At 33.4% G+C, this 24660-nt stretch overlaps 1 protein-coding gene across 2 annotated transcripts in view; it reads right to left on the bottom strand.

Moving 5' to 3' along the window:
* Nucleotides 1-24660, bottom strand: part of GRIK2 (glutamate ionotropic receptor kainate type subunit 2) — a 691383-nt gene that overhangs the window by 214273 nt on the left and 452450 nt on the right. For both annotated transcript variants that reach the window (XM_049771324.1, XM_049771325.1), the window contains exon 10: nt 9076-9282. In XM_049771324.1, coding sequence (XP_049627281.1) covers nt 9076-9282 — 207 coding nt within the window. The remainder of the gene's footprint in view (nt 1-9075; nt 9283-24660) is intronic.

Here is a 24660-nt window from a genome sequence, read left to right as displayed (position 1 = left end):
TGAGGTTTAAGGTTTAAGGAAAGAAATACACACTTATTCTTATTAACAACAGAATCACTCTGTTTTTTTCTGTAGGTGGGATGTAATTTGTTCTAATGGGAGGTCTGTTTAATGGCTAAAATAAAGTATAGTACTACAGACTAAAAAAAAAAAAGAACTCATAAGTTTTAAGCTCAGTGGGAATTGTACCCCCCACTGAACTTTTACCCCCACTATAAACATTTGTCATAGTGACTTGACTTAGGCTTTAGATGATCAGACAATGGTCATTCATCCTTGTGACTTTAAAACTAGCACAGTTTTCTGCACCAGCACTAGAAATCGACTTCTACTGAGGAAGGCCCTAATACTGTTCTGGCATTAACTTGCTCCAGAGTGGATTCATATGACATCCTGATGAATTGGAAACAGCAACAACTTGCTTTCAGGAAGGTTCCCTGCATTGCCACTTCATAGTGAGATAAAATCAGAAGATGCTCCCTGACACCATGATTCAACATAGGATCTGTTCAAATACCAAGATCTCTAATTACAGAAACTTGACTGTAACAACCATGATTGAGAAAAAATTTACTGGAACCATGAAGAAAGACTTTGGGGTTAGACAATTCAGTATGCCTGGAGATTTTAGTTGGACTTATGGCAAGGTGTTTTTTATGATTTTTAGGCTTTACAGTTTATCCTTTCTATTTCCCTAACTTTTTCTGTACCCATTAAAATAAATAAATAAACCTGACACACACCCAGTTTTTACTTTTTGTTTAAATATTTTTCTTTTTTAGCTTTTAAATACTGGCCCTGCCTTTTTCATAGACACTTGGGATTCTGGTTTCTTTTTTTTTACCTCATAGTTTTGCATGCTTCTCTATAATTAATAAAAAAAGAGAAAAGAAAAATTGGGGACCTGGGCCAAGTGGTCTCAGGTGCATTGGTGTAGAAATTAAAAGGAAAGAACTAAATATCCAAGATAAAGTTATCAACAATAATACCAAGAGACATAAATGTAAATCTAAACTTAAATGGCCGGTTATACAGATAAGTAAAGGGGCAGAGTGGTGAACTAGGATAAACTCTGGGATCATTGGTGGAGGGGGTAAACATGGTGCTGGGAATAATTCACTGAATATCTAAAATTCAACTATGAAGGACCTAGTAGAGAACAATGGTTTCAATAAAATAAAATTTTTTAAAAAATTTGAATAAAAGGAAAACAGTTTGTTTTTTATGGACAAATTTTTGGAGTCATAACCTCCCAAAATTTTACCAAAATGATATAGCATATCTGAATAGACCTTAATTATTGAGTAAATTGATAGGTTGACTAACGAATTCTTTCAAACCTTTAGAGGAACTACAATCGTTATTTTTCAGGTTTTTAAAAAATTTTCAATAAAGAAAAACATTCCAGCATAGATTTTACAAAGCTAATATCACCCTGGTACAAAAAACAGACAGATACCACACAAAAAGAGAACAATAGACAAATATCCCTGAAGAACACAGATGTAAAGATCTTCAACAAAATCCTAGCAAATAGGATCCAACACCTTATCAAGAAGGTCATACACTATGACCAAGTATGTTTCATTTCAGAGATGCAAGGATAGTTTTTCATGTGTGATTTAATCCAAATAATGCACCTGGCAACAAATTACAAAAAAAAAAAAAAAAACAACATATGATCATATCAGTAGAAGCAGATAAAGCATTTGGTAAATTTCAACACCCACTCATGATAAAACTCTTAAGAGCATATTGAAAAGTACTTTACACAATATAGTCAATGCCATTTGCCACAAGATCATGGCAATTATTATACTCAATGGATATAAACTGAAAGTCTTTCTTTTAAAATCTGGCACAAGACAAGGCTGCCTCCTATTGGCACTCCTATATAACATAGTACTGGAATTACTTGCTATAGCAATAATGCAAGTAAAAGATACCAAGACCAATCAGTTAGAAAAGCTCTCACTGCAGATAACATGCTACTATATTTAGAAAACCCTAAAGACTCTGCCAAAAAGGCTCAAGAATAAGATTCCGTTAGCAAAGTGGCAGGCTACAAATTAACACACAAAAATCAATGACCTTTGTATATACATATAATGATAGAGAATAGACATTTAAAAAACAATCCTTTTCAAATACTGTCAGCAAAATTCCAATTGTATGTATTATTTTTGGTTTACTTCTTATTAATAAATAAAAACTCTAATGATTAAATTTGAATGATTAATTTCTTGATTTTGTGGAGATTTTTCTGGGTTTCATAAAGATTTTTGTTTTAAATTATGTTTCTCCATACTTGCTATTTTATATCTATGACTGTTTGCTATTTACTTCTCCTCTGCTTAATTTAATTAAACTGACAAGATCAAAAATACCTTTTGAATAATTATTAGTATAAGACTATTGTTAAATGCCTCTGCACCCAAGACTACATCAAATTTTTAAGTTCACAGAAACTTAGTTCAGATATAGTTGATTATATCTCACAATTTTAGATGTATATGCATGGCCCACCTCTTGTCATTTCTATCAGTATCACCACTAAATTTTACCCTTAGATAATCATTCTCTGATCATCTGTGGTACATGGGTCACACAGGTCCTGCTGAAGCACCTTAGCATCTTTATCAAAGAACTATCCCTCAGAGATTTTACTAAATGTTTTGCTAAAGAATATCTACATTGCTTTCAGAATTTTTCTACAATACTAGTGTGCCTTGACCAGACTTTCTTAATGTGACTTTCTTAATAGTGACTACATTAAATCACTATTAGTTTTTTTAAATAAAATAATCCCTTATAAAATATACACATTATTATGCATTTTATCACTCAGTACATCATAATATTTGCAATCAACCTAGATATACAAAAACGATAATTGGATCATGAATATGGGGTTTGCATACACAATGTAATAATTATATACAGTTATAAGGGCTGATGAAGGCATGAAATTTGTTGAATTATGAATGGAACAGGAAGATATAATATTAAGTGAAGTAACTTATATGAAGATAAATATAGTACAGTATCACTTATATGTGGTATTTAGAATAAGTGAATAAAGGAATGTATCTTTTGTTTTGTTATTATTTATTTATTTAATGGGGACCTTAACCAGCTTTGCTTGGGATTTAGTCCTGGCTCTGAACTCAGAAACTATCCCTGACTCTGGACTCAGGAAAGTTTCTTTGATGAGTTGCGAAACTAAATGGAATGTTGGGAATTGAACCCAGGTCAGCTGCTTGCAAGTCATGGTATTGATTTATTTTTTTTATTAATTGCCTCATAAGAGGTAGATGCAAATATAATTTATTTATTTTTATAATATATTTATTTAAGCACCATAATTACAAACATGTTTGTAGTAGAATTTTAGTTTAGATAAAAAGAACACCGTCTTTCTCCAGTACAACCTTCCCACCACCATTGCCCCTCTTCCCCATCTTGCTCCTCCCCTAGCCCTGCCTGTATTAGAGACAGGCATACTACTTCTCTCACTCACTACCATGATAGTTGTTAGAATAGTTAATTCTCTAAGTGCATTCACCACTCTTTGTGGTAAGCTTCATATCATGGCTGGTCCATCCAACCCTCACCTCTATTCTTTGCGTATTATTACTATAAAGTCTTTTATTTTTCTTAAATCCCATAGATTAGTGAGATTACTCTGTATCTATCTGTCTGATGCATTGTTTTAAAGGAGGAGATGCCTAGATTACTATTATTACTATTATCTCCAGAATAGAGAGAGGAAGAGGAAAAAATATCTATTGGTAGGAAGGAATAAAAATAAAAGTGGAGTAATGTTGGGGAAGAAGTTACAGGGAATCAGTTACATTGTTAGTCTTCAAAAATAATAAAGTTAATTATCCAAACACATAGACAACTAAAATCATTAAACACAAACTTTAGAAACCATACTAATAAAATGCAGATGAAGATGGCAGGCTGAGGGTAGAGATAGGAACCTGTAAACATGGCTGGTAAAAAGATGTTTTTGCTAATGGGAACAGTACTTGAACATCATATGCCTAAAACTCAACTATGAATAACTTTGTAGAACACAGGGCTTTAATAAAGTTCAATTAAAATATAACAATTCTTTGCCACGAAGGTCTATAATATTCATTGTTTACATTCTATTTTCTCCTACTTCTCATCATAGATTAAAAAATAGAATCTTTCCAGCTTCATAAGCAATGGCAATTAAAGTGTAAATCTTCCTAAAAGATCAAATGCATTTTTTGGGAAAAATTGTCCCAGGTACAAACCACTGGCCAACAGCTACCATGGTTTACTGTTGCCAGCAAGTGGAAAGAAAAACTTAATGAGTAAAACCTACCTAAAGGAAAGAAAAGTCAAAAAAATTATAAGGCAGTGTAAGTGTCATCATATATTGGTGGCAATGCTTTAAGACACAGTCAATTATACCGAATAGGAAATCATTATGAAACACATTTTGTATAATGTAAGGCTTTCAGGTCAATATAATTTATAAATTATTTTAAAACTACCCATCAGACAGAATCAAATTAGCTCTTGTAGAGAAATTCAGTGAAAATAAATTTAGTTGTAGTTAATTAAAGAACTATAGATTAAAAACAGGCATGGAAGCAAAGGACAAGACTTAAAAAAAATCAACATGCTTATAGTTGAACAAGAAAAGAATAGATGGAATTAAGAGAAGTGTCCTACTTTAAACTTCAATTAAAAAGATGACGCACTTAAATAAAGATAACTCCAACAGACAGAGTTAGAATTCAGTGATAAAGCACGTTTCACATGAATTAAATTAATTATTGGCATTACAAAAATGTATAAATAAATAAATAAATAATAAAAATTGATCAGGATATACTTATAAAGGGATTGATTAAACATGTCTAATTGATGTGTAAGACATCAATTGACTCTCAAAAAATATTAGAATTACCAGTAATATTTTGTTTTAAAAAGATTGAGTGAGGGGCCAGAGCAGAAGCATGGTGGCATAAGCCGTAAGGCAGGGGTGGTGAACAAGTTCGACACAAAGAGCCAAAATTTTCAACTGTGAGCGTCAGAGAACCACACCACGCAGTGACCTGCCAAAACAGACAAACACTCACACAAAAGCATCTAATTTTAATAATAATCTATTAAACACTTATTGCATTTTGCCATTTTGAGTGAGGGTCAAAATCCTGCAGTGATGGAGAGGGTGTGCTGCGTCCTCCACACTAAGAAATCACGGGAAGATGTGACCCAACATGTGACACACGGGTCCCGCTAGCTGGCCCGTGCAGTTGTTTCCGAGGGATGGGAGGCGGGAGGATGCACTTGGAGATCTCTCCTTAGAAGCAGCAGAACAAAATTCAAACTTGGCAAAGAGCCACAGTATAAAAAATCATGATAAGAGGCAAAGAGCGGCTAGTCGCGTGTTCGCCACCCCTGCCGTAAGGCATCTGCCTTGTGTGCACTAGCCTAGGATGGATCGCTGTGTTCCATATGGTCCCCCATGCCAGGAGCAATTTTTGAGAGTATAGCCAAGAATAACCCCTGAGCATCACCGGGAGTGGCCAAAAAAAAAACCCAAAACGAAACAGAAAATAAAAGATTGAGTCATACCCAGATATGTGCAGAGCTTATTGCTGGCTCTGTGTTTTGGGATAAATCCTGGTAAAATCAGAAACTATAAAAAGCATTAAAAATTGAGCCCAGGTAGATTGTACAAGGCATATTCTTTGCCTAGTGTAATAATCTTTCAGGCTCCACCAGTATGACTTTCTACACAGGGATTTCTACTTTCCATTTAAGAATCTTATATCTGAGATAGAATTTTAAATTTTGATTTCTAACAACTTCAAAAGTGATACTCTATCTACATGTCTAAGGAAACTACCGTATTTTCCGACGTATAAAACGACTGGGGGTATAAGACGACCCCCTAATTTTGCAGTTAAAACATAGGTTTAGGCCTATATTGGCTGTATCAGACAGAACTTTCCTGTGCTGCAACTGTATCTTCCACAGTGAGCCAATCACAACAAGCAAAGGTTCAAAGGTTATACTGTAATAGACTTTCTCTCTGACTCCAGCCAATCTGAGCAGGCTTTTGACAGTGTAGATTCGGGTCCAGAACATTGTCTAATTTGCATGCATAAAAAGCCTGCTTGGATTGGCTGAGTTAGAGAGGCGGTCCGAGCAGCCTGGCAGTGATTGGTGCAGGATCAGTTGGAAAATTTGTTTTGTGGCAATATTCAGACAATTTTCGTTTAGTGGCATATTGAAACATTTTTCGGGATATACTCGAAGTATAAGACGACCCTGATTTTCAGTTGACTTTTTTTGTTTCAAAAGTCGTCTTATATAGAAAATACGGTAATTTTTAGCACCATGGTTCCAAGAGAACTTGAGATATATAGGAACCCAAAGCTTCCCAGCAACTAAGCTGTACCTACCTGTAAAGAATCAAAATAAAGAAACAATATCTATAAGAAACAGAATGAGAAAAAAATTCTGTAGCAAGGCAACAATTAAAAACAAAAAAGACAGTATAGAGATTCAGCCATCCTATAGCAATGTTTCATGGAGTTAAAACAAAATTAAATATCCTGATTTCATCTCTTTTATCTCTTACAGTTGTGTTGGTCTACAATCACCTCATAATTCCAGAACCAGAATAGAGAAGCTATGAGACAGTACATAGAGGAAGGTCAAATATTTTCACAAGCAATAAATAATCGACAAATGTAAAAAAAAAAAAAACTTTTGAATATATTAAGTAATTGGTTCAACAAATTTAAAATGGACATTACTAAAACTTTTAATATGAGGGAGCAGGATTAATTTCTCTTTTAGAAACAACTTTTAGCTGAACAATAAATATGGATTAGAAGGGAATGATCTTCATATCAAAATAATCAAATCATTACTGAGGATAATCTCATCTGAGAAAAGTAAAGAAAGGGAGAAATTCAGAATGTTAGTCTGCTTATCAGTAAGAATTACTAATTTGCATTTAAATTAACATGCTCATAAATATGTAAACTAGGTTGAAGTTGTACAAAAATACATTAACTATAATCATCATTCTGACTTAATCACTCATGCTAAATATTTAAAACTGAGGGTTAGCTCACAAAATGAGCTCAGAAAAGCATAAAGAAATGGTAAACTTAAATATGAATGAAAAAATTGAAAGTGAAATAATGGGTGTGATGGGTAGGGCATCATGAAAATAAAATGATCAAATAGCTTTAAGACCTTATCAGTGGTATCAGTTTAATACCATTTTTTAAAATTTTATATTTTATACCAAACTCTGATACATGCCTCTGTTCTTTTAGAAGTGGAGTAACTATGTTTATTCAAATTTTAAGAGGCGATATTGTTGTAAATTTGTGACCCAATTTTATTAATATTTTTTTAATTTTAAATAAAGTGTATTAAGGACAACTAGTAGAAGAGGGAGGGAAGCATGCATGGGTAATTGGTGAAGGATGCTGACCCTCATGCTGAATTTTAAGCATAAAACATGAATATACAGAATCTGATATTAAAAACTTTATTAAAAATAATGCCTAAATAAGAAACCAAAGAGAGAAAAATAAAGCTATGAAATTATTTCACCACTGCCTCATTCATCAAGCCATCATCTTTTTTTTACCATAGGTTTGTGTAACTTTCTTACTTTTATTATTCTGCCCTATAAATTGTAGAAATATTGTAATAAAATATTTAAAAGAAAAATTTATAAAATTTAAAAATTAAACAATTTTAAATCACAAAAACTTAATTAAAATTCATAAACTAGGGGCTAGAGAGATTGTATAATAAATAGCAGCTTGCTTTCTATGTAAATCCAGGTTTAATCCTCTACGGTCCTCCAACCCTATCAAGAGTTATCCTTGAGTTCAGAGCTAGGAGTAAACACTGAGCAATGCAAGGTGTGGTGGAAGTGTTGCACTGGAGAAGGGGGTGTTCTGTTTATGACTGAAACCCAACTACTATCGTGCTTGTAAGCATGGTGCTTAAATAAGGATTTTATATTTAAAAATAAAATAATCCTTAAATAAAAAAAGAAAGCTTCTGCACAGTAAAATAAAAAAATAAAATTAAACATATGTAAAAATTTATATGTGAAGACACTGGTGATCTAAAATTTCTGTGCAGTCCACTATTTGAAAAGACACACACCATTATGTTCATTCTAGTACAATTCCATTACAAAAGATGAAAGTAATCCAGTTTCATCCTGGTCTGCCACATGCTAAAAAAAACTCACTACTGTTGTGCCATCTCTCTGGCCCCCATCAAACAGTTTTATGATACTTAATGTTGAGTTTATTTGAAATATTATGTAATACTGTTATGTGACAAATTATTAAATTATATTTATCTGGGCAAGTGAATACATGAATTATTCAAATAAAAATAAAATGTCTATCCTCCTTCTAACTGCTTAATATTTTGTTTGTTTTTCATTGAACTTTTAAAATATGTTGAAGGGATGTTCTCTTTTTTTAATATAACTAAAACCCAACTACAAGCATGCTTATAATCATGATGCTTAAATAAAGATATTTATTAAAAATAAAATGTGAAGAAGCATTTAGATATCACAATAATTTGGGGTCAGAGCTGTGGCCTAAGCAGTAGGGCATTTGCCTTGCACACGCTGATCTAGGACAGACCACAGTTCAATCCCCCTGCATCCCATATGCCCCCCCCAAGCCAGGACCAATTACTGAGCATATAGCCAGGAATACCTGCTAAGCATCACCAGAATAATTCATATTAGCAACATTCAGGAATAATATTGTAATTAGAAATGAAGTTTTGGTATTTCAAGGTAATAAATTAATAGTTATAATGAGACACGTTTAACAAAACTGCAGGCAGGCCTCTTAGGTTCTTTTTTATTTAACAAAATTGTAAAATGTAGTGTATAAGTTAATGTCACTGTTGAAGTAAATATGAGCTTAAAATTAAGTACAATGTTCATTTTTGTAATTGTTATCTCCATAAAAAGAGGAAATCTCTTAGGAATCTGTCAAAACAAGGGTAAAAAGGACTTACATGATCAATTAATTCACGAACCATTCCATTCCATTGTCCATTGGAATCATCCTGAGCTCCATATTTCCCATCCTCCACAAGTCTAATTTCATATGTAAAGCCAAGTATTGTAGATAACTCTCTGAGGAGGTCAATGCAGTAGCCCTCAAATCGATCATTCCCATAGAGAGGTTTGTCAGACTTCTTAAATAAGACATAGGGTTCTTCCTGCAAACACAAAAGTGGAACAACTGTGGGAAATAATCAGTTAATTTTTAATTTGTCATTCAAGTTATAACTTTCCTTAAATTATAGAAAGCTTCATGTTAAGGACAATGATTAATTTTATTTTCTTGTCCTATTTATTAATAGTTTGAAACATCTAAACAAGATGTTAGATTACTCCAGGAATCATTGTGCTTAATAAGAAAATATTTAGTTATAAAAATGTCACCATATGTATGCAATAATGATTCATATTATGCAATTTTATATATATACATACTCATATATAATGAGTATACTACAAATACGGTATATTATTTAGCTTCTATTTCATCAGAACGCCAATAATCTAAGTAAACTGCAGTCTCTGATAAGTATATAATATGTTCTTCAAGGAATTTTACTGAACATGTAGAAAAAATGGTTATTATTTTGCAATCAATAGACTACATTAGGCATAGAGGCCTAAAAAATTACTAAAAATAAATCCACGCTAGTAAAGGTTTAAGAAAAGGCTATTGCTTCTATCTCATGTGGTAAAAAAAATGTGCTAAAAGGGGCTGGCAGAAAACTGTCTTGTCTTTGGATTAGCAAGGGAGCACAGCACACAGTGTGCTCCCCTTGTTAACAATCTATGCTTTGGATAATTCTTGGTATACTTTTACTTTGAGGTCTATGACTCAAATATGCTCCATAGTTGTCAAATATGAGTTGGAGGGGTAGGTCTGCTTGTTTGCTGTATTAAAAATTGAAACATACCCTAGATAAACATACACTAGGAACACAAAACACCCTATGCATTCATATGTCTGTCACAGTAATATTTACATATCCAGAACCTTGAAACAACCCAAGTGACTCAAAACAGATGCTTAAATAAATTGTGGTACAACTACACAATGAAATACTCTGCAGCCATTAGGGAAAAATGAAGTTAAAACACCCTCTAAGTATAAAAGATATGTATTTTCCTTCTAAATTAATCTTTATAAAATTATATTCATCTGTTTAAGCCTAGAATAGATTAGAAATGATGTTCTTCAGTATTTATTTCAGTGCATATACTAATAATTAGTAAAGGGAACTCAAGAAAAAAGTAAATCATTAGCATGTACAATTTATCAATTTTGTTCCTCAAATTGAATGGTTTCATGATTTCTTACCATCATCAAATTTAAATTGGTGGCCAAGCCACGTTCTTTCAATAGCAGCTTTTCTCCATAGCCCCTCATATATATACATATAAACACACACACACATATAAAGTTTTCCATATTAGAATCCACTATCCCCAACCTCAGACAATGCTGCTTGTAAATTTTGATAAATCACCTTTGAGACATAAGTACATGGTAAGGTTTAGAGAGTTTTAACTGTATAAGGACCAAAGCAGGTAAAGAAAAAAAAACTCAAGACATCTGCTATTTTGATCCTGTCATATATAATTTTCTATGACTATTTTATTTATTAATTTGGTTGCCCTTAGAAGCTAATAAGAAAACTGACATTAGCAAACAAAGTTGCATATGCCTGAGATAAATAATATTTTTAGATATATGTGAAATAGGTTCATATTTCACTCTAAAAATGCAGCATTTTTAGCACTTATTGATTGTGGAAGTGTCATATCTCATTATTTTCATATTTAATTTTGAGTAATAAAAGACTTTTTCAGCTATGATTTTGATATCCACCTGCATTGTGGCACAAGATATTTTTATATCAAGCCTTGATTTTCTTTTAGACTTCCTTTCTCTATTTCACAAAGCACAAAGATAAATAATAACATGGTGAAAAAATGATAGATAAGAAATTATTATACCACATACTGAGTTCAATGAATAATATGAACTCTCTTGGGAAACTTTATGGATTTCTCATATAGTCTTAAATACCCACATCAGCATTACTATAAAGTTACTTCATTTCACTCCTATGTGGAATAAGGAATTGTCAGCATTTCCACTATCAGTTCCAGAGTTAAGGAACTAAATACTCATGTATTTTTATCTTCATTAGACTAGGAGCAGGCATAGCATAAAAATAAAATTTTGAAAAAAAGTTAAATATATTATGTTTAGAAAAATAAAATATTTTAATATAATAAAATGTATTAAACATACATATATATTTTTTCACTAGTTTAAATAAACTTTCCATGTGTTAATACTTAAATTATCACCAACTTCTTCGTGACAGTCACAAGTCAGAGATACCAGAATGCAAATTACTATAAACATAACCAATTCCTTTATAAAATAGAGTCACAAAAATAAGGTTTAATTTATTTATCTAAATATCAATAATTATTATGATTTTTTTTTTTTTTGGTTTTTGGGCAACACCTGGTGACACTCAGAGTTTACTCCTGGATGTGCTCAGAAATTGCTTCTGGCTTGAGGGACCATATGTGCTGTCATGGATTCAAAACATGGTCCATCCTAAGTTAGCCGCATGCAAGGCAAACACCTTACTGTTGCACCATTGCTCTGGCCCCCAAAATACAAAAAATCTTGCCTATTAATAAAATGACTAATTTAAGTTTCTTGCTAATTTTATATTGTTTTATTTTTTAAGTATTCATTTTATTCCCTAGGCCACATGCAGAAGTACTAAAGGACTGACTTCTGGTTCTGCATTCAATCTTGAAGAGACAATATGGTATGCCAATATTAAACTTGGGTTGGCTACCTTTAAGACAAATGACCTGCTAAAATACCACTCTGGTACCATATTTTATGTTGTTTTATATATTTATCTAGATAATACTCTCCCTAGTTGCAAAGAGGGATACTATTATAGAGGTTATTTTTTAATCAAATTTTTATTATTTCTAGTTTTATAGCATGTTCTGACGATCTTGGAACGTTTGACAGTATGGCTTACAAAGTATTACAATAATACCAATTACATTTCACTTAACTCAAGTCTGGTTCTAAATTTATACTTACACTGAAAACTTTTAAAATCAGTATGTGATAAAAACAAACTTGAAACTTCAGGGCCAAAGTGGTGGCACAAACGGTAGTGCATTTGCCTTGCACACACTAACCTAGGATGGACTGTGGTTCTATCTCCCTGCCATCCCATATGGTCCCCCAAGCCAGGAAAGGTTTCTGAATACATAGCCAGTAGTAACCCCTGAGTGTCAGTGGGTGTGGCCCCCCAGAAAAGCAAAATAAAAAAAATTGAAATTTCAGTGGCTATGTATAACAATATCAAATCATTTAGAAACTATTACAAATGGATTTTATTTTTTCACTAAAGTAGTGAGAAAAGCTTAAGACTTAAATTTTGTTGTGATTTTTCAGTTCTATGAAATCAGATTTTGAATAAAGGTTAGAGTAGAAAATTGCCTAGTCTAATTTGTTTTTTGCTACTGTATTCCACTACTTTGTGAAAATATCAATAAAAATTAGAGGTCAATTAACTTATTAAGTTGACTTAACTGATCATACACAAGAATAGTAACCACAAATAAACTTAGTCAAGTCACTAAATAATCAACCATACATGCGCAAACACACACAAATAAAAATAAACCCTGTGCAGGGATAGATTCTGTTTTATTTCAAATATTCAATTAATCAATATACTTCAAATAGAATAAGCTGAAATCAATCTATGCTAACACTTTTTTTTTTTTTTTTTGGTTTTTGGTTTTTGGGCCACACCCGGCGATGCTCAGGAGTTACTCCTGGCTGTCTGCTCAGAAATAGCTCCTGGCAGGCACGGGGGACCATATGGGACACCGGGATTCGAACCAACCACCCTTGGTCCTGGATCGGCTGCTTGCAAGGCAAACGCAGCTGTGCTATCTCTCCAGGCCCTATGCTAACACTTTTAACAAGAAAACTCAAATGCATAAGTAGAGATAAATCTTGAATAAAAAACAGTCTAACTTGGCTGAACAGAATCATGATTTTAATTTCCAGTAGAATTACCAGGTAAGTAATAGGAAGTCATTTGAGCTTAATAAAAAAAAAAAAACCCAGACAGTATATTGAGGCAACAGTAAAAAAATAAATATATGGTAATAACATTTGTAAAAGGGGAGGCATGAAGCCAACAGTAGAAAAGGATACTATGTGTATCTCATCTGGTAAAGAAAAAATAAAACAAAATTGAAAAAGGAGAACAAGATTGGTCTGTCAGATGAAAGTATGGCAAAAACAAGCTTAAAGTTCTGGGATAGTTTCCACATTACGAGTTTTCAACCAGTAAGCTTATCGAACAGCTTGGCTAGAGGGTTGAGAGAGGATGAAAAGCTAAATAAAGGTAGTACCATGGTTTCTTGATAGCTGATGAGAATGACTAAACTGTTTGCACTATAAAAACTGTAATCAGAAAATTCACCACAGTCTCTGTGTTTCTGTTTCTTTTTCTCTGTCTCATTCTTTAAAATGTTTTGGGTTTGGGGCCATACTTAGTGGTAGTCAGACTTACTCCTGGTTCTCTACTCAGTGATCACTCCTGGTGGACTCAGAGGACCATATGGTATGCTGTGGATTGAACCCAAGTTAGCAAGACAAGTATCCTGTATTATTTCATTGAATCTCATGCTGTTGGTTCTCTACTTATCATAACTTGGGTTGGAATTTGATTCAGAATCCAGCAGACTCCCAGACTGACAGTAATAGGTAAGTTTTCAATAGTGACTATAAGCAAGAAAGAGTCTTCTCATCAGCATTTCAAGAGTATTAACTTAGAGCTGCTAGCTCCATGTAGGGACAGGTTAATGCCTACCCCATACTCTATAGGTTAGGAAATAATTTGAATCACAGGGGAAAAAAAGCAAATGCTGATTGTCACTAGGGGAGGTTGCAGGTGGGTGAGCATCCCAAAGTCAAAGACTAAATTAACAACAGGTCCAGGGCCTGTCACTAGGAACTTATGCATATATCATGAATATGTTATGAAACCTAAAGTGTGAATAGACACATATAACACATAGACAAAAGCAGGGGGTCTGATTCAAAGAGGTAAACAATAAACACCCAATAAAAATTAGGGCAACACTTGGAAAAAGAAATATGGGAACACCACTTACCCCATTTTTAAATTGTATTACAAAACTATAGTCATTTAAACAGCAAGATAGTGGAATAAAGAAAGACCATCAGATCAGTGGAATAGACTTGATTATTCAGAGAAAGTGCCCTGTATATACAATCAATTAATTTTAGATAAAGGGACAAAATGGAAAATGGAGTAAGGAAAGCCTCTTCAACAAGTGGTGTTGGCACAACTGGTTAGCCACTTGCAAAAAAATAAACTCAGTTTCCCATAAAACACCATACACAAAATTCAAATCAAATTTGATCAAAGACCTTGATATTAGGCCTGAAACCATAAGGTATATAGAACAACACATAGGTAAAGCACTCCATGACATTGAGACTAAAGGCATCTTCACGGAGAAAACAGCACTCTCCAAACAAATTAAAGCAGAGATAAATAGAGGGGACTATATTAAGCTGAGAAGCTTATAGACCTCAAAGAAAATAGTGCCTAGGATACAAAAGCCACCCATTGAATGGGAGAAACTATTCACCCTATGAGCCTCAGACAAGGGGCTAATATAGAAAATATACAAGCTACTGACAGAACTTAACAAGAAAAAAAAAAAACAAAAAAACATTTAACCCCATCAAAGAATGGGCAGAAGAAATGAACATTTTGTCAAAGAAGAAATACAAATGGCCAAAAGGCACATGAAAAAAGCTCCACATCACTAATCATAACAATTATGAGGTACCATCTTATGCCACAGAGACTGATATACAAACAAAGAACAAGAACTATCAGTGCTGGCAGGGATGTGGAGAGAAAGGAACTCTTATTCACTGCTGGTGGGAATGCTGTCTAGTCTGTCCCTTATGGAAAACAATAGGGATATTCCTCAGAAAACTGGAAATTGAGCTCCCATATAATCCAGCTCTACAACTCCTAGGATATATCTTAGGAACACAAAAATATAATTCAAAAATACCTTCCTCACACCTTTATTCATTGCAGCGCTACTTACAATAGCCAAACTCTGGAAATAACCAAGATGCCCTTCAAGAGATGAATGATAAAGAAATTGTGGTACATATACACAATGGAATATTTTGTAGCCTTCAGGAGAGATGAAATCATGACATTTTCCTGTACATGAATGTACATGGAATCTATTATGCTGAGTGAGATAAGCCATAGGGAGAGAGATAGATGCAGAATAGTCTCCCTCATCTATAGGTTTTAAAAAACATATGACATGTTTGCAATAAGTCTCAGAGACAAAAGAGATGGGGGCTGGAAGGTCCAGCTCACGACATGAAGCTCACCACAAAGAGTGGTGAATGCAGTTAGAGAAATAACTACACTGACAACTATGATGACAATGTCAATGAGTTAGAGAAGAATGCCTGTCTGGAATACATGCCTGGGGTGTGGGTTGACGAGGGCAATTGGGGACATTAGAGTTGGGAATGTTGCTGTGGTGAAAGGGATCTTTTATGACTTTTTATGACTAAAACCCAACTACAATCATGACTGTAATCAAGGTGCTTAAAGATTAAAAAGTTCTCTATATTCACAAAATAAAATAAAAGAAAATAACTGACTGCAAAAAAATATTTAAATTTAATTGAGCAATTAAATCTGCTCAAGTCTTGGGATTTTCTATAAAAAATAGAAAGTTATTTTAATTAGAGTGCATCAAAAATAAAAAAGAATAATTTTTCTATGGTTTGAGTTCTGGCTCTCAAAATTTCTTCTACTCTTATGGTTCTAATTGTTTGATTTTTTTTAGTACCCTAATTAGCATTTAAGTCAGAAACCCATTGTGTACTATTTGCATCAGAATTGGAAGTGAAATTTATCAGTTGAAAAATCTGAAAATTTAGGAGTTCCAATCTGGAAAAAAAAGGTGTTCTAATCATAATGATAATTTCTTCAAAAAGTAAATACTAAGGATGACTGATTTATTAACATGAAAACTATGAGTCTTCATGTTACATTTTCTTGCCTGAAAACAATTCACATTTTGATATTTCAAGATATTCAGAAGCACATAACATTAAAATAAACTTCTGTTTAGTCCAAACACAATAATCTCTTATTCTGTTTTAAAGCAATAACAAAATAGTAATAGTGTATACCAGAAGAGCAGCTGTAACTTAGTAACTATTTAATAAACTATTTTATCATTCATGATTCTTTTTCAAATGCAGTACATTTAGTAGAAATCCATAATGTTTCCATTCTCTAATTTTCTTTTATTTTGATTTGCAAGTACATTAAGCAAAGACATTCTATTTAATTCTCTTTCACTCATATACATCCTTTAATACAATACTACAAGTACAATTACCACATTCTTAGTTTCTTAAAATTATGTTCTTCTTTCAGAAAGCAACTTCAGAAAATGAGATAATGTATAAAACCAAATCATGGTTGGCTATAATTAAAATTGTAAGAAAAACTTTTTGTTTTTACTTTATGCCTACAGAAAATCTGCTGAGTTAAGAAAAGTGGGAGAAATTTAATATTTAGTAATCTCAAATTGAAATGAAGTCTATAGAATAACTATGAATAATGACATATTAAAAAGAATCTTCCAGATAAAAGGATTAGTACTTTTTTCCTGTAGCTCTGCTCCCCAACACATCAGAGCTGATGCTGATGTCAGAAAAAAACCTGGGTTTAAAGTGTAATTTGACTTAGTGATTATCTTTCATGTTAAAAATACAAATTTATATTTTATTGAAAACAAAATGCTATTAAGCTACTTGACTGAATTATCACCTAAGATTGGACATTGTGGTTGTTACTGTCTTTCTACTGATATTTATATTTTGGTTTTTAAATATTTCATTATCTTAATTCACAAGTGAAAGGATACAGAGTGCAGAAAGAGCTGAAGCACAAATCAATCCAAAATGCCATTTCACTGCTCTTCCAGTAAAAGGTTTGATGAGAAAGAGGAGTGCACCTATGAGCTAATCCCAAACTGCATTTCATTTCTGAATCTAATTTATTATCCCCTTACATGAATAATCAAGATTTGACTACACAGAAGTTATTACCAGCATCTGCATTCATACATGACTAAATAGGACTCCTTATCTCCCTTCCCCCACATTCCTGTCAAGCTCTGGGATAAAGCAAACACACTGCCTCATAGCCTGAAGACCTCATCCATATATTTTAAATGGTCTTCCCAGAATTCATTATCAAGAAATCTCATTCTTGGTTATTCAATGATGACATTTCTTTCATCTAGTCTAGTTGCAATGTCTTTAAAAATCAGATTAGATGCATTCTCCTTTTAATAATAACCACAAATAAACCATTTCTTACTTGCTTGATAAGCTTCTTGACTTGCCCTTTTGTTAAAATCACAGAGAGTAATCCATTTTGAGCACTCAACTATAAACTTGATATTTAAAGAGACAGGGGTATCTAAGAAAACAAATTTATAGTTTGAATGAACTGTAAAGTAAACTGTTAGGAAAGTCTGAGAAAGGATGTATGATTAAAGCTTGAACTGAAGAAGGGGATGTTACATATAATAACTTAGACATGCAAGTGGTTATGTCCTATAAGTAATTGCAAATGTATAGCTGAATCTCAGATAGTCATATATAAAGCTGTAATACTATTGACATACAGTTATTTTTATTGTTTTGAATATAGCAACTCATATGAATTATTAAAGATTTTATCATTTTTTAAATTTGATTTGATAAGTAATAATAAAGGAAGCATGGTATATGTCTGTGAAATAGAGAGTGAGAGGGAAAGAGAGATTTTGAATAAAAGTTATGCTCTACTCAATTACCAAACCTTTTAGAAATAAGGTCTGATCTTTTTTAATTATGCATAATTTCAAATAAAAACACACTGTTCTTTATCGTACTTTCACTAATAGTTATATATTTATTAGAGAACTGACTGGAGAGCAAAGACAATATAAAGAGCAAAATGAAAGGGTTAAATGTACCAGGCGTTTCTGAAATAAGAAAAAAATATATGATTCAAAAAGATTTGTTTCCCTTGAACAGCAAGCTGCAGAAACAATGTTTGAGGAGACCGAATTGGAACAAGACACTCATCTCTCAAATTTTTAAGTAGTGTTTATATTTTTATTTTTACTATATGTTTTTTAAAGTATTCTGACATTATCTCAATTGTTCACATTTAAAGCATCTTAACCTTCCTAAACATGGTGTAAGGTGTTTCTAGGAAAGTCTTTTTTTTTTTTTATTAAGGTTATTGGTACTTTTTTTCAAATCCCCATTGCTAGTAACTTTCTAAGAAATGCATGTTTCATAGCCCTCTCTAGCACTGGAAAGAGAAAAACAATGAATAGCTTTTGCTGTGACATACTTGAAATCCTAGAAATATGTTTTTGTTGATATTACCAGAAAATAAAAATGCAAATAATTAGGAGATGGTTAGGTTTAGTACTTCTCTCTCATTTTTTTTCTTAACAATGTGATTCTTAAAATTGTCCTTAAGAGTTTGCTCTCTCTCTTATTTGTGGACTGCACCTATTAAGATTTCAAAACTAAGCAACTATACTCAATATTGAAATACAACCTTCCAGTATAGATTGGATAATAAAAACTATGATTTAATTGTAGATACATTTTTTAAATTCATTGAACAATCAGGAAGAAAGAATTTCCTTAAGAGTCAGTGATATTTTTGAGAAAAGGGTAACCAAATTTATAGTCATTTACACACTGAAGTATTCCTAGTAACCAAAGAAAAGAATATCAAAGCATCTTTTGGCTGCTAGTAATATTTTGATTGAAAAAATTCAATTATAATGCAAGAACTCCACCAAAAGTAACACTAAAGACATTTGAAACCTAAAAAATAAATCTTTAATTTAACAACTATTGTATAATAAGGCAATCATTAAGAAATGCATGGTTTAGGTTGATATTTTTATTGTCATTAATACTGACAAATAAAAATATAAAAGGAGTTTCAGAAACACACAGGAAATTCAACATAAATTCAGATCTTTTAAAAAGAAGACATAAGTAGATCTGACCTTTAGGTAATGACTTGGAAAAGATCTCATGTAAAATTCCAAAATCTATCATGTCAGGAATCTTATTTAAAAACTATTTTTTTAATTTAGTTTTTTTTTTTTTAGGTGGGGGGGAGGTTGCGACACACCAGGCAACACTCAGGGGTTACTCCTGACTATGCCTCAGAAATCATAACTGGCAGGCTCGGGGGACCAAATGGGATGGCAGAATTCCAACCACCATCCGTCCTTGAGCGGCTGAGTGCAAGGCAAATGCCCTACCGCTGTTCTATTTCTTTGGCCCCTTAATTTAGGATTTCTAAACTAAGTAAATTCCAATATTTATTTGATATATTCCTGGAGAAAAGTTGTGTTGTTGAAAATAAAAAAACAAAATGCTTAGTTTCAATTATAAGATCAATTCTTGCACTATTTTAATTAGACACAGAAAAAAAATGTAAGAATGACACAGAGTTCATTAGACTTTATAATTTTAAAAAAAAAGTGAAGTGCAAAATTAACAGTGAAGAAAGAGATCCAATATATCTGAGAAGGGCAATTTAAGTTTCAACCTTTGCAATTTTAAAGAAACACACCTACAACAAAATTAGTGTTATACCATATATTTGGTATCATGGCTGAAAAGCATTGCTTTCTATGAACAACTCCTAAACAATACATTATTTTTTCATAAAATATGCATTTTAAGTTTTTTCATATAGGACACTAAAGCTTTTATTTTATAGGATCGGTTGCTCAAGATGGTAAAAGTGTATGGTTCAAATACCTCTACTCTAATTTCTACTATGTGATCTTAGGCAAATTGAATATCAGTCTTCTCACCAGAAATAAAATTAGTAAACTATAATCTGAGATGGAAATATAATAAATGAATAGTGTATTGTACAGTGTTTAGCACTATAACTAGGCTTGCAATATATAATATTATTTCTAATTATTTGTGTCGTGTTTTATAAAGCAAAACATTTGAAAATAGCAACAGCCAATAGTTTTCTTTCAATTTTGCAAATTACATATATTAATCTCGCTCTTCTAAGAACACACATTTCTGTTTCTTTACCTTGCTATTTCTTCTTAAACTTTAGATCCTAGCTGTTTTTCTACATTGAGGCCTAATCTGACTGGTCCTTCCAGTCTTTATCCTTAATATAACTTAGCATCATCCTATAAAACATACCACACTGTTTATATTGTCTTATCACCAAATCATAAGGTGTATGTATATATGTGTTTATAATGCCCCCAATAAATACTTTTCGTAGGCTAAACTCAATGAGAATAGAGACCATGTCTATTTTATATATCAAATACACTTATCACATGTAATTTCTAAGGTATAATTATTCTACATATATAATAAATAAAATATTATTACAGAATGACAAAAAATATGATGAGTGGTGTTATGATTAGTAAATTTGATTTTCTGAGTTGTAAAATAATTTACTGTATTTATTTGCCTGTCTTTATAATTTTTATTTTTCTTTGCTTTTGGTTAGTGTTTAAGTTGTTTTTGTTTTTGAGACATACTAATGGTCCTGGGCTTAATTTTGTCTGTGTTTAGGGGCCATTTAAAAAGGTACTCCTGAGAACATAGTGATACCAGTGATTAGAGAAGCGTTAGCTGTGTGAAAGCATATTCCTTAACATACATACTAACTCTTTTCTTTTGGAATAATAGAATTTCTTAAAACAAGTATGCTATGAAATATTAATAACTTAGTCATGGAAACTAAGCATAGTGGATATCCATATTTCATCTCCTGTCTTAGATTAATAAGATAATGATATGAACACTAGTTTTTAATCATCCTTATGAATAAAATTAGCTGAGAAACTTACAAATACAAAGAAATGAAAAACCTAATTTTCATAAACATTTCTCAAAAGTTAGGAGATTTTTATTATGGCAGTTCTTTATTAACATTTGTATTTTAAAATTCTGTTATAAAATATGATTAAATATAATTACCTTCTAGTTATATGATAATATTTGGTTGAGAGAAATATGAATACTTCTTATTAACCACTCAATCATTAATGAAAATTAAGAATATTGATAGGTAATTTTAATCATTTGCTTGCTCTGGGCAAGAAATTGGCAATTATGTTTATTGAAAAAATATTTATAGATACCATTTGATGTTTGCTTACTTCTCATAATTTTCCATAATTAAACACTCTCATTAATTTTAATTTTATAAATAATTATTCAGGCTCGCAAGGATTAAGTCACCTTTATTTGATATTGAGTGATTAAAAATGTAACCATTGATATTTGGCCTTATATTAAAATATGTCAAATTTAGAGAAATATTTACAGTTTTTGAAAAAAAAATCAAAGAACCTTAATGTTAGTTACAAGACAGACATAATATATTACAGTTTAAACAATATACATACAACTATATGGAATATTTGAAATAAATCTGGAAGAATATGATTCCTTGAATGGACCAAACTAAGTAGTTTTAAGCCATCAAACAATTATGTATTTTGCTAGATTTGGCTGGATCAAGAACAGAGATAATTAGGAATCAGTTGCTGAAGATTAAATATTCCCTTGAAAACCACTCTTAACTGCATACATTGTGAAGGGACATATGATGTTAAGAAAGGAAATATAGTCAGATACTACTCCTCCAAGATATTTGGTGAATTAGTGCACACTTGATATTATTAATAAATAACAAAACTGTAAACAATGTAAAGTATTAAATATGCACTGATATTTTTTTTTTTTTTTTTTTTGTGGTTTTTGGGTCACACCCGGCAGTGCTCAGGGGTTACTCCTGGCTCCATGCTCAGAAATTGCTCCTGGCAGGCACAGGGGACCATATGGGATGCTGGGATTCGAACCGATGACCTCTTGCATGAAAGGCAAACGCTTTACCTCCATGCTATCTCTCCAGCCCCGCACTGATATTTTAGACAGGGATAGGAATATATTGAAGATGTGAGAAGAGCTGACAATCATAGTAGTAGGTTAATCAGTTAAGTCATTTTCATTCAAGTAAATGGTGTTTCTAAAAAGGATTAGAGGGAGACCGGCTGGGAAGCTGGTGAAAGCTCCCCAGGTACCCCCTGCGCCAGCCTCAGACCCTGCGCACTGGACTCACAGGCCGGCCTGGAAGCCAGTGAGGGACTGAGCTCCCCAGGACCAAGCTCCCCAGGTAGGCCCTGCGAAAACTGCGGCCCAGATCCAGTGGAGGAGTGAACACCAAGGGCACTCCCTGCTCGCACCCCAGACCCACACATTGGCCCGGACACAGGTAAAGGAGCAACCACACCTGAGCATCCCCTGCGTGCAATCCACCAGCTGCATCAGACTCGTGCAGACATGGATGAGGGAGCAATCGGCCCCTAGGAAAACCCCTGCCTGGCTCCCAAGCCGCTCAGCTACGCTGGGACAGGCTGGGATCTGTGGAACAGAGCCACGCTCCCCTGACCTTTGGGGGGGTTCCTGCAGCCTGCCCCCCCTGGATCCAGGAGTGGACCTCAAACTCCAGGGGCCGAGGGAAGCTGCGGGGGGGTGGGGTCTGATTGAGGGAATTTCTTCGGCTGAGACCTGGAGGGGGCGGACTCTGCTGATTCCCAGATAGGGGAGAGAAGGCAGGGACCTAGGCTCAACAGCGCTCTTCACCATTGTGGCCAGGAGCGGAACTGCACTGCTGGCAGGAATAAGCAGAGGGAATTGACCAGGCCCACTGAAGAAAGAGGCAGTGCCGACTCTCAGGTAGGGAATGGGGGTGAAGGAGCTAGGCTCAACAGCGCCCCCCACTGTATCCAGGAGCAGAACTGGAATAGCTGACATCAAAAGGGAAGAACAACTGATCAGGCCCCACCAGAGAACACATGAGGAGCCAAACCTCAGTGACCTCACCCAACAGACCCCTCTAGAACCACGCTCAGGGAGGGGATCCATCCCCAAGCCACAAGGGGTCAAAACGAGCTGAATTTGGAAGGCACTGCACTCCAAGACAGACCAATAAATGCAAAGAAATATGGGTAAATCAAGGAGAACCCTAACATCTGGAGATACGAAGACAAACCCTGGCAAGTTTCCAAGTCCACCAAAACGCACAGATCCATGGGAAGGAGACCTAAAAGCAGCTATGAGGAAGGAAATGCAAGAATTGATAAAGAAAATGAAAGAAATGCTAGCCACCGAGTATTAAAATCATTGGATGAACAAATTAGCCAAATTAAAGAAGAAATGTTAAAGAACATGAGAGATTCCATACAAAAAAAGTGAAGAAATTAAAAGACAATGTAACAAGACTTACAAGCAAAAATACACAGTTGGAAAAGCACATTGAAGAACTCGAAGGAAAACTGCAAACAAAATACGACCAAGAAACCAACAAAGAAATAAAAGGCAAAGAACTGGAAGGAAAAGTCCAGTATCTAATGAACAAGGACAAAAGAAATAATCTAAGAATTGTGGGTATACCAGAAAAGGAGGAAATAGGGAAAGGGGAAGAACAAATAGTCAAAGAAATAATAGCAGAGAATTTTTCAACCCTCTGGAAAGAAACTTCAATGCAAATCCAGGAAGTGAAGAGAGTCCCTAATAAAATAGACCCTAATAAACCAACTATAGACATATAGTAATTCAAATGGCAAAAAACAAAGAGAACAATGATTTGCTTAAAGCAATAAGGAAGAAAAAACCCCTCAAGTATAAAGGAAGAGGCATAAGAATTAAACCAAATTTCCCATTTGAAATAATTTAAGCAAGAAGACAGTGGAACAACATATTTAAATGCCTGAATGAAAGAAATTTTCAACCTAAGGTCCAATATCCAGCAAAACTCTCATTCATATGGGAAGGCAGACTAAAAACATTCTCAAACAAAAATTATCTTGCATTATTTGCAGAAACAAAAATGATCCTAAATGAACTACTCAGAGAAAAACTACACAATTCAAACCCCCAATTGTAACAACAACCACTCTATACAACACAACTGCACAACAGTCCTCTCTGCAATAATTTTCCTAAATGTTAATGTTCTAAACGCTCCCATTAAAAGGCACATAGTAGAGAACTGGATTAGAAATATAAACCGGACTTCTGCTGCCTGCAAGAAACACACCAACAACTACAGGACAAACACAGACTTAGAATAAAATGATGGAAATTAATTATTCAGGTTAATAGAAAACAAAAAAAGAGCAGGGACAGCCATTCTTATATCAGACCAAATTCTATTCAACCTCAAAAAAAGTGATCAGGGACAAAGAGGTACACTACTTACTGATCAGGGATACACTGGATCAAGAAGTACTAACCCTGGTCAATATATATGCACCTAATGTAGAGCCAG

Source organism: Suncus etruscus, chromosome 4, assembly GCF_024139225.1.
Source record: "Suncus etruscus isolate mSunEtr1 chromosome 4, mSunEtr1.pri.cur, whole genome shotgun sequence".
NCBI classification, from domain to species: domain Eukaryota; kingdom Metazoa; phylum Chordata; class Mammalia; order Eulipotyphla; family Soricidae; genus Suncus; species Suncus etruscus.
Note: the sequence above shows the minus strand (reverse complement) of the source record. Positions and strands in the feature narration are given on the sequence as shown.